This window comes from Phocoena phocoena, chromosome 14, assembly GCF_963924675.1.
Source record: "Phocoena phocoena chromosome 14, mPhoPho1.1, whole genome shotgun sequence".
NCBI classification, from domain to species: Eukaryota; Metazoa; Chordata; class Mammalia; order Artiodactyla; family Phocoenidae; genus Phocoena; species Phocoena phocoena.
In genome coordinates this window covers 53,563,328-53,575,228 of record NC_089232.1, presented here as the reverse complement: position 1 = coordinate 53,575,228, position 11,901 = coordinate 53,563,328, and the positions used below count along the sequence as shown (strand labels likewise).

Here is an 11,901-nt window from a genome sequence, read left to right as displayed (position 1 = left end):
TCACTGCTGCTGTCCTTAATAGTGAGGGCATGTCACAGTTTGGGAATATGATTTAGAAGAAACATGCACTTTAGAAAGATTCAAGTTAACGTGCCCCAGACCTACGAATGCAGGAAAGTGTCATGCTGGAGCCATTTATTTAGATCCAGGGGAGGGCGGGGTGGGATGTTTGTCTGATCTGAAACAATAAAGGAATGGGTTCCATGTATAATTAAAAGAAATATTTATTTCTGATCCTTATAAATCCAAAAATAAATTCACAATTGGCTCCAAAACACCAGCTTCCAAAATAGCAATTTTGTCTTTATAGATAGCAATGTATTATTTGCTAGAATAAATATAAATACGATTCTGAAAATTATTCTAGCTGAATGAGGGAAAGTGTACTTTAGATTTGAGAACTCTGACTGGACTTTTAAGTCTATCATGGGAAGGCTCTCAGAACTCCACCTGAATAGTACCGAAGCTTTTGCTGCTCCTGTTGTTGGAATCTGTTTTCCTCCTCGGAGAAAACAGTGCTTGAATTACTTATCATTAATACTGAAACCCCTAGGAAGCAGCTGGAGAACCTCTGAAATGTCTTAGGCCCCACCAGTCTGTCCCTTGTGCCCAGGTCTCCAAATGATCTGAAACGCCTGCCGGCCTGATTCCTGGGGCACTGGCAGGGGGCAGAGAGATCCAGGAGCAGAAACTTCCACGCCCAATGGCTGGTCTGGTGAAGATGAGCAAGCCCCCAGCTCTCCCTGTGCCGAAGTACCTCGGAGTCCACAAAGTCATAAAAGCATCCTGGCTATTTATGAAAAAACACCCTACCCCTCACCAAAAAAAAAAAATCCCAACTTGATACATAGTATTGTCCTGTCACTGCCACTGAGGACCACTTTGAGTTGCTTTTTTGTGCTTTATTTTTCCAGAACAATATACTTAGGTAAGAAGTCTTCCTTCTACTCAACTTTAAAACTGATTGGTGAAAATTCCTAATTGGAGTCTCCTTACCCTTTTTTCCTCTATTATTCTTTTTCAGTTGAAAAAGGAAAACCAGGATATATATGAAGAAAACCTTCATTACCCACTTCTGCTTATTTTAACCAAAGATGAATAGAAGATTAAGCTGCTCGAAAGACAAAGAAAACATCCAGTGCACAGGCAGTATTTTCACAAAAACAGAAATCTGTAACGGGTATAATATGCAGTAAGCCGTTGGCTCCCTGAGATTTTCAAGCCCCCAGGACACGGGCCCCAACTGCCTTTGCAACATTCCATGTGTGGGTTCCGGGGTCCACCTGTCCTCACCCACATTGACTCCCCAGCCGTCCTGCTCTTCCTGCACCAAACTTTTTTTTTCTTTTTTTTTTTGGCGGTACGCGGGCCTCTCCCGTTGCGGAGCACAGGCTCCGGACGCGCAGGCTCAGCGGCCACGGCTCACGGGCCCAGCCGCTCCGTGGCATGTGGGATCTTCCCAGACCGGGGCACGAACCCGTGTCCCCCTACGTTGGCAGGCGGACTCTCAACCACTGCGCCACCAGGGAAGCCCTGCACCAAACTTTTGTCTTTAACTATGTATAAGCGGCCTATGTGAGATTTGAATTGGGCTTGAGAGCCACCCAAATATTTTTCCCTCTCATTGAGACAGAATTTCTTTTGGTGATTCCCACCCCACCCGCCACCCCCCACCCCCCTTTAGAAAATATCTTGGTCTTTGTTCTATTTTAGTGGTGGTCATTTTTCATCTGCCAACCCCACAAACATGATGATTCTTTCCTGGTTAAAAAAAAGAAAGAAAGAAAAAAGCAAATCTTTCAGATCACCCTCAAATTAATTGTATTAAATCTGCCATCTCTGTTTTGCTGTCTCTCTCTCTCACCCATTCTCCTTTTTTCTTTTAAACAGGATGTTTTTTTTCCCTATAGATGTATAAGAAATGACTACATCAGCCCAAAGCCTCATAAACTGACCGTTTGTCCTCTGGACACAATAGCATGGCCAGCCCTCTGCTCCTCCTCTCCAATTATGTGTGATTAGTCTCAATGCGTTGTGTCAAGGAGGAGGAGTGTGCTGAGTGCTTATTATCTGTTTAGGTACAAGAAGAGCACATTTAGGCTCTGACTATGGATGAAAAGTGAGCCTTTATCAGGGCTCAAATCTACTGCCGTTCTCCAGGCCTCTTTCAAAAGAGGTCCTTTCCAGGGAAATTTTGAATAAATGGTTGATAAAACGAGATGGCAACCAGGGCGAGTTTTTAAAAACTCAATCACACAATTATCTGATTGAAAGTAAGTATATATAGTCCTATGCAGCAATGCAAGTGTATGGTAAACATTTAATATGTGCTACCTAGGATTAAGAGAGAATGACTTTTCTGCAGGGAACCCAAGCCTCTCCTTGCCTGGTTCATCCCGGAGATACTCTAATGCCTTTTGTGGAAATTCAGATGTTTATCTGTAAGGAATCATCTGTGTCCACTTTCACAGTAATGTCATTAGTAGGTTAGCTATATATCCTCCTATCTTTAGTAGAGGCAAAGCGTGTATTTAGCGTGATACAATTAAAGTGATAGGTGGGAGACTGGGGGCAAATCCTTTTGCATGTTAAGCAAACTTAGCCGTCATAAAAACAGCGACTCTCAGATGTCTTCTCTGCTCACTTCTATCATCAAACAAATTTTTCACCATCAGTTTGCATGTTCTTGTATTCACCACTTTTTCTGCTCCATTAGAGCACCTAGATGGATCTCTGAAGGCATAGGTCAAGTCGCAGTTAGATCATACATTTCTTTCTCACAAAAACTTGAATTGCAATGCCAAGTGATGGGCTAACATTACAATAACAGCAATTTATTCCTCTTTGGATAAAACAGCAGTCTATTCTCAGTGCTAGATAAAGACCAGGGCAATGCAAACCAGCCATTTAGCTGAGTAGTTCAGCTAGTGGCAGCTCTCCTTTGGCGACTGTATAGGTTGCACACTGGCTTCCTATTTTCTTGTTTAAAAAATCAGAATTCGGAATGTTTTAAAAGGCAACACAGGTAGTTCCATTTATACTGGTGAAAATGCAGAGAAATGACTTCTTCCTGCAACTAAATCTGCCAGACAAAGAAAACCCATCCCTGCAGTAGCATCTAAGATCGCCTGTTCTTATTTTTTCTTGTAAAATATAGAGCATCAGAACCATGAGAATAGTTCCATTTTTTTCTCATGAAAATACATGAATTGGCGAGAATTCAGTTTACATCTGTGTGTTGTGGGTGTAGAAATCCAGTGTTTATTTTGCTGGAAGAAATTGTATTTTAAAAAGTAAATTAGTGGTGTGTTTTTTCTTAATATCTGAGAATAGTGTGTAGTTACCTAAGCTGGAGACAGGGTATAAGAATTGAGCTGTGCTACCAAAAGACATTGAGTAAAGAAATATGTTCATTGTGACTAAAACCTAGAGAATCTTTTGTAAAATGTTAAGGGTTTCATAGATTTGCTCTTTATGGGACCCTTACCTGGAGACGTCACTAGTCCAGGCTCTTTGGAAGTTTGTAAGAAACTAATGTTGTATATTATTGAATAGTTTAAAAGTGTTTTTATTTTCTCAAATTTTGGCGAAGTGCCGATATTGAGAGGGGGAAAAAATTATAGCTGCTTTAGAAAGTTTAACCACTTACATTTCTTTTGAACTTTATGGTTAAAGATTGTTTCTCTGCATCGGTATTGGGTTGCATAATTGCAATTGAAAGGCCCCATTTCATAATTGTCTGTGTAATTGCGCCTGTGTTTGTTTCAAAACAAAGCCTGTCTGAAATCATAAGAATGATTACTGTATCCCTGTTTCCTGTGTACCTGTATCTTCTGAGAAAACTCACAAATCTCTTTTGTCATACTAAATAGATTTGGTTGGGTGTGAGAATGTTTCTAATATCGCCCATGGTCAGTTTTAATGCGGTGATATGAACAGCCACATACAAGTTGGTTATAAGAAATATATTTTATTTTATAGCAGGACATATGCTGTGAATTGGGATAAAAGTGCTAGAAAAGACTACCTAAGAGGTTGATGCTATTTTGTATAAATTGTGTATTTTGTTGGCTTTTTGACTGAGCACGAAAATGTAACTTCCATTAGGGTAGGGTAATTTAGGTGCTCTGTATTCAGCAGAAAACTTGTCGGGCCATAAAAGCTTTTCTGGCTGGTTCCTCTGGTGTTTTCAGAGAAGAGCTGCCCGCCCCTTGCTGTTTTTCCCTTTGGCTTCAGTATGGGCTGAATTTACCACTGCATACCTGTTGAATCAATTTGGGGGATCTAGCAGTTAACTGAGTGAATGGAAGGATTAGTGGCCTTTTGGAGCCCTATTTCAACAGCCAGGTGTCTTTCCTAAACTAGTTAACTGCTTTTGACAGTTGAAGAACCTGGTTTTAATACCACAGGCAGGAGATTGTTGACGTAGCGGGGGTTTTTGTGTTTTTTTTTTTTCTCTCCACTATCAAAGTGGGGCATACCTTCTTCTCCTAAGGGTTAGGCTTCTTCTTTTTTAATAGGAATGGACTGTCCCCTTCCCTCAGCACAGCTTCTGTGGGGCTTTTGTCCTTAGTCAGCATTTGACTTGTTTCCAGTCTATGCCAAGCAATCGGGTGGCATTGTCCAGCAGTGGACTCGGGGGAGGGGGCAGAATGCTCACGCAGGGGAGGGAGTCATGTGTACGTAGATACACACACATAGACACACTCACATGGAAGATAAGGCTGTTTAGACCCTCAATCTGCTTCCAGATTCCAGGTACACTCCCCACCCCAGATCAAAGTCTCCTGAGTTCAGACTGTATGAAATGTCAAAATTAGGCTGAGTGTATCCCAGAGAGGAAAGATTGATTTGAAAGTCAGACTGGGTCTCCTTAGACACTGAATTTAGACAGTGGGCAAATATGTTTTCCTGAGTGGACTATTTCCAAATTAGGAAGCAGCCCGTTGGTGTTTAACAAACCATTAAGCCTGAAATGCCACGTTTAATTCTCAGATTTCATTTTACCCAGAAACCTTACTGCCCAGACTGTGACTATGCTCACTCTGTTCTCTGCCCTGGACGTCTGTTCATTTGGAGTCTGTATTTTGCCTTTTTTGTCCCCCTGACTTTTCAATTAATACATTTTTTAATAGATAAAACAGATCATACTGTGACTTTTAAAATGTCAACAAGCTTGTAAACAGAAATGTAATAAAATGGCTAATAGGAGATTCAATAGTTAATAGAGGGCCTGAAGTGTGAGCAAATACAGTAGCTGTATATTGGAAACTGTGCAAGTGAAGATGGCTTTAGTATTGCAAACTGAGGAAGAAAATTGTTTTTAATTAGCACCTTCATAAGAACTGCTGATTAATACTGTTTTGTTTGGTGAAAAGCTTTCAGCTGAGTAATTTGTACAGCCATTACAACAGTTTTGTTAGAGCGGGACTCCTGTTGTTAAACACAAACAGCAGATGATAATGGTGGAAGATGAGTTTGTCATGTAACAATTTACCTTATTGAAAAAAGCTTTATATTAAACCCAATACAGTCGGTACCAGCAGAAATCACATATTTTACATCCTCCCAAAATTGCAGTGTGCCATGCTTATTTTTTTTTTTCAGGGACTAGAAGCAGATTTTATATCATTTATAAAATTATATACACAATTTAAAGGTGGTGTAGCATGGACAGACCACTTTCTCAGCAGCAGCTTGCATCGGAGCGGTAAAGTGGCGGTGTATTCAAACACTTTCTAACCATACAAAGCAGGTTGGAAAATGGAATCCTAATTAAATAATGTTAGATGTAAATTTGCATTGGGACTGGATGTAGGGAAATAAGAATTAGTGTTTCTGCCTTAGGTGGGTTTATCACACATAGGATCTTTAAAAACAAAAACCTCTTTCGCAAGGAAAGTTTAATTAACATTTTCTCTTTTTTTTTTTGGAGGTGTTTTTAACCGACCAAGGAAAAGAGTACACATTCAGTGAGACCTGACCAGGGAATGAGAGGCTGATTTCAGTGAACTCCCATCAAATGGATATTGCCCTAGCCAGAGGCATGGGAACTTTTCTTTTCTTTTCTTTTTAAATAAAATGCAGTGGTAAAGCATATTTGCATTAAAATATTACACAGACCAAGGCTGGTAAGAACTGTAAATTATTGGAGTGGCGTAATAGAGCATGAGATTTTTTTTTTTTTTTTAGACAGGCCTTCGGGGTAATAACAAGGGTTGAGGCTCACGACAGTGCCAAATAAGCTTTAGACAGCATAATAGTCTGCAAAGAAAGCCACAGAGCACTAATGTGAAGGAAGAGCTGTCCACCACATGCAGCAAAAATCACCAAAGGTCATTTTATGGTAGCAATTGTGACATAAAATTGGTGGTCATGCTACATGCCTAATACTCAGCACAGCTTTATAAATGATGGGCCCCTAGCGATGGCTGTCATTAAGTGCTTTCATCATAATAAACTTTAAACTGTTGGCTTTATGAATCGCCAGCTAGCTTCAGCTGTTCGTTGGATGGAGCTTGCAGTGCCTTAAGTGTGACAAGACCTATTAGGAATTGCAACCATGTTTCAAGCGTACTTGGCTTCCCCACTCCTGGGGTGATTGCTGCCTATTAAACGGCGTCTGGGAAGATTTTCCTCCAGCAATCTCTGATCAAGAGCTTTTTTGGGCTTTGACCTGCATTTCCTTCAAGACTTTCTCTGAGGAGTTTTATAAGAGCAAAACTCCAGAGGATTTATAGCCACTTCTGATTAATACCTTTCCAGTTTTTCTAGCAACTCTCCCACTGCTGCACAGAGAAAAGCTTTCATTGTTCCTGAGATGCTTATTTGTGACCTTTTCTCTGCTTCCTGATTCCCTCTAACGTGTTCTCTCAGTGAAATCCTCGGGGTGGAACCAAGGCAGTCGGTGAAGTTGTTACAGCTGGAGAGACAGAGGAGGAAAGAGGGAGGCTTTTATATTTTTAAAGAATTACATGCAGGGCAGTCTGGCCCCGCCCATTTAAAATACCTGCTGTTACGTCACGGGCCGCTGCCATACCAAAAGCATCCTTAATGAGCCCTCGGTGTAAACCGAGCCGACACGTAAAGATTTCATGATTCGAATTACACTTTCATTAACCTTTAGCATAGGAAGTCTTTTAGTTTCCATAAATCTTACAGTGGCTTACCGTCTGTCCTACTGATGTGAATAATAGATGTTTGGGGAAATCGCTCTTTAAAAACCCAGGGTATTTAATTTACAAGGGCTAAATACGTATTTCAGACTTACTCAGCAAGAACTTTAATTACTTCTTGTTGATTTTTCTAACTTGGAGGTCGCCCCCCCCACTTCAGTTTTCTTCTGCTTGACTCAGGTTTTAGAGATGGTAAACGCTTTCAATGTCTAAGTCCCTGCCTTAATACTCTTATTAGTCTTTTAAGCTAAGTAATGTCCTCCAGATAGTTACGGGAATGTCTCAGGTGTGGACCATTACACAATTAAATTAGCAAACCTCAGAGGGATTGGATTAGGACTCAGCACTCAGCAGGGAACACCTGGGGATGCTAGGACAGAGCTGGGTTTCTGAAGAGCAGGGCTCTGGCCATGAATAAATAGTGAGGGTCGGCCCGCTAGGTAGCTTCAGTGAAAAACTTGTCTTACCAGGTAAAGTATTGCAGGCTAAACTATTTTTTCCTGGGAGTAGGTTTCTGTGGCCGTCGGAGCGAACAGGACAACCATCAGCCAATGCGGCAAGCTGAAGGGAAAACAAGAGTTGGAGGACTCGTGGCTTTTCACGTACAAAGGCATCCGCCCATCCCTCCCCACGAGCCAGCCAGGGATGGACAAGTGCATTTGGAGGCTGCTGCCCAGGTGCAAGGGGTGGGGGCAGGGCGGGCTGCAGAATGCCCCAGAACAAAGGCGCCTCCAGGGGCCCTTGCAGAGGTCACCTGCTGCCTCCAGGGCAGATTAAGGAGGACTGGAGAGGGCATTCGGAGGAAATGGTGCTATTTTTCTTTGGGAAATCAATTCGTCCCACGCTTAATAGGACATTTTGCCCTCCCTCCTTGGGAGTCCTGGGCAATGTGCTTCCAGGTCTCTCCAAATCAAGTTCAGAAAGAGGTGGCCCCTTGGCCTGCCCGAGCTCCTTCAAACAGCCTGTGCCCACCCCACCCCCCAAGAATCTCTCCTGCTCTCGGCCAGGTCTCACTTCCCTTTTCTCCCTCCTTTGGGCTCTCCCGCCCCTCTCTACCCAGGCTCCTTTCATAAGGAGGCTGAAAGTGGAACTTTCCCTCACTCCCTTACTTTGAGTTTTCTTTTTTCCCAGTGACCTGGGCTGCGCTTTGCCCCCACTCCCTGGCTGCCAATCTCCTCAGGGTTCGGGCCTCTCTCTTGCCATTCTTGCGGGCTCCCCCTCCTTGAGAGCTCCGGGAGGCCCAGCCTTCCAGAATCCGATCTCCCTCCAACACTGCAGACCCCCTGTGGAGGAAGGAAGAGGCTTCCTCGGAATGAATGGCCGGTAAGGAGGTTTTTAATTTGTCTGGAGCTACAAGAAAAAGGCCTCCGAGCCGTGGCCCTCCCTCACCTCGTTTGGAAGCCAACCCCCACCCCCCTGCCTTCCCGGTGGGCACTGTCACCGCTCCATCCCAGGCAGGTCCATCAGCAGAATGGGTCGGAGGGGTCTGAAAATACTGGTTTGTTGTGTGAGAATCGCCCCAACAATTTAGAAGAAGGGCTTTGTCAGTTAGATTGCATTTTTTTTTTTTATTGTTTGCTGGCTACTGATGTGAGAAATTTGGAACTTGAGCAGTTTCTGTCACACAGGGTCAGAAAATGAGCTCAGCCCATCCTGATCTTGATTTGCAATCGGCCTTCTGATGGCCGAGCTCTCCTTGAGCTTGGGGGAAATGTCACTATGCTGCCCCCAACATGGAAGACGGTACATTTAAAAGCTTTGCCCACCTGACCTGTGGTTTCACCTCCAGGTGCATTAGCCTTCATTTCCTTCATGGGCTTTATTTTTAGGAGCAGAGGCCACAGCCCTGATTGGCCTATGTTTTGAGTGGAAGGCACAGGCTCTGTGTCTTTTTTCTTGGCCAAACCACTTATGTGAGCAGCATCTGAGGATGCCAGGAGAGAGCAGAACGAAGCAGCTCCCAGCTCCCAAGTTGCCCCATGTCTTTCCTCTCTGCCCAGCTTCTGCTCAGCCCACTTCAGGCCCCGGGAGACCACCTTCAGGCTGGGTGACAGAGATCTAAGGGGTTCCAGCCTGCCTTCCCCTGGCTGTCAGTGTTTTGGCCTCACCTCACAGCCAGGCTACTTCTAGCCCCTACTTTTGTTACCTAACACAGGTTCATGTACTCCATGCAGTGAGGCCGAACAATACCGAAACATCAGAGTTTGGAGCAAAGAAAGGATTATTGCGGGGCCATGCAAGGAAAACATACCCCCAAAAAACCTGAACTCCCCCAAGTGTTTCAGCAAAGAATTTTTAAAGGCAAGGTGAGGGAGGGGCGTGTTGGTTGTTGCACACTTCTTGCTGTCATAATCTTGGTACAGGAATGCTGTGTAGGTCAGATCATGATGTTCCTGTAAACCTCGGACAAGACAAATGTTATTCTCTGTTCTGCAACTTTTTAATCTCTTTATGAATGGAGAAGTGTTATACCCTTAAAGGTATACCTTGAGAATGGGCTAGCCGGTATATTTCAGGCTATAGGCAACGTTCTTAACTGGAAGCAAAAGCAATAGAATACAAAGGTTAAAGTAAAAGAAAGAGATCTAATATGGAGTCAGATTTGTTCTTTCCTGTACACTTACAGCCTCCCTCCCCCACCCCCAGCTGACTAGATAAACCATAGAGTGGTTTCAGTAATCTCAATATGAATATGATACTGAAGGAGTTTATCTGACTCTTCCCTTACGATTGAAAAAAAAATGGCAGCAATATTTTGCAGCTGTTCCCATCAAGAAATGGAGTCTATTTCTCCATCCTTTGGTTTGGAACTTGATTTGGCTTACTTTGGCCAATGAGATGTCAGTAAACATGAGTACAAACAGAGGTTTGAAAATCACTTGCACACTGAGGTTTGCTCTCTCTTGATGCCTTTGGAACCAGCTACCATGTGAAAAAGCCCAGGCTATCCTGCTAGACACTGGAGATGTGTGGCCCACTCATCCCCATCATTCCAGCCATGTGAGTGAAGGCATCCAGGACCAAACAGTCCCTGGCAGACCCAGCTGATGACTATAGCATGTGAGCGAGCCAGGTGAGTTGGCATAAAAACTGCCCAGTTGAGTCCAGCCCAGATGGCCTACTCACAGAATCATGAGCTAATAAATGGTGGTTTCAAGCAACTAAGTTTTGGGGCAGTTTGTTACACAGCAATAGATAACTGATACAATCTTGATGTTTTCTCTCTGAGGTACCTTTCTGCATCCTTAAGTGTACCTTGAAGTACCAAAACTTTTGAGATAATGCATTGCCTAAAATGTATTGAGTTACATAGTGACTAATACTGTGAAAAAACAAAAATAGGATTCAGGTCCCACAGGCCTCACTCACCCTTCAGAAAACCAGCCTATTGCAAAGGTGGATCACTCGCAGGCTCCTAGCAGAAGACACAAGAGAAAATGGGCTATGGGAGGAAGTACAATGGACTCAGAATAACTAGATTCTAGCCTGGGCTCCCCCCAGTAACAAACTGGTCATTTTAGGCAAACTACTTAATCTTTCTGGACATGTGTTTCCTCCTCTTTGAACTAGATAATTTAATTTCCCATTTCATGCTAAATTCTGAAGCAGTCAAGATAAAAACATTCCATTATCAATCAGGGCCAGAGATTTTGATCACCTCAGGGAATAGGAATTCTCTGGTACTACCAAGAGAGCTGTCCCACATTAGCGTGGCCCTAGAAAATACTTAGTACTTCTCAGGAGACTTTCTCCTATGAGGTTCTAGAATGGCCTTGATGTTTCACCTTGCTCTGCCCCAGGCTGAATGCTAGGGAGCTGCCTCAGGTACCCACTTTGGGGGAAGAGGAACAGTGGGGAACTGAGCACCTCCATGTTTATTCACTAATAAATGTTTTTTTGTGTGCTGTCACCCTGTTAGCTGCTGAAGATCTAATAGTGAATAAGACCCTGTGACATGCTGGGGCCTAGTGAGAAAGACAAAATTGCTCTCCACACAAGGAGCTTGCATTGTTAACAATAAACAAATGTGGCAGTGCATTTATAAAATAATTATAAATTGTAGTAAATTCAATGAAAAACAGGTAGGGTCCTACTGGTAGAGAGTAATAGAGGGGCCTACCTCAGACAAGACGGTGGAAGAAACCCTCTCTGAGGGGTGTCAGTTGTGAGAAGGAGCCGTCATGCAAAGAGACGATAGTGGGGAGAGGGGCTCAGGCAGAGGGAATGTGGACGGCATGCCCCGAGGTGGCCCAGAGCCTGCAGACTTCGAGGATGAGGGCGAGGCCAGTGTTGCTGGGGCCTTGTGAGGAGGGACGTGAGATGGGCGAGAGCCAGCCTGTGCAGGATTTAGTGAGTTTGGATTTCATTTGGAGTGTGATGAGCAGCTATTGAAGGGTTTGGAGTCATGAGAACGACACAGTCAGAGGGACATTTTTTAAAGATCACTCTGAATGCTGGATGGGGTGTAGTTTAGAGGAAGTGGCGATTCCAGTGAGGGAGCTCCTGTAATGTGGTGGTCCTGGTGAAAGACAGCGGCCATGTGGACCGGGGACATGAGTGATAACGGGGGAAAGAGGAGCAAACTGATTCAAAGTATGTGTGTGTGTGTGTGTGTGTGTGTGTGTGCGCGCGCGCGCGCGTGCCACAGAATTAATAGGATTTGCTGGTGGCTTCCTCATAAAATTGCAGGTGAAGATATCAACCTAAAAGTCTGAACCTTCTGCTC

At 43.7% G+C, this 11,901-nt stretch overlaps 1 protein-coding gene across 1 annotated transcript in view; it reads left to right on the top strand.

Annotated features, from left to right (window-relative positions):
- The window catches only part of CAMKMT (calmodulin-lysine N-methyltransferase), a 410,424-nt gene extending 409,322 nt beyond the window's left edge, over positions 1–1,102 (top strand). The window contains exon 11 of the mRNA XM_065890827.1: positions 1,025–1,102. Coding sequence (XP_065746899.1) covers positions 1,025–1,102 — 78 coding nt within the window. The remainder of the gene's footprint in view (positions 1–1,024) is intronic.
- The last annotated feature ends 10,799 nt before the right edge of the window (positions 1,103–11,901 follow it).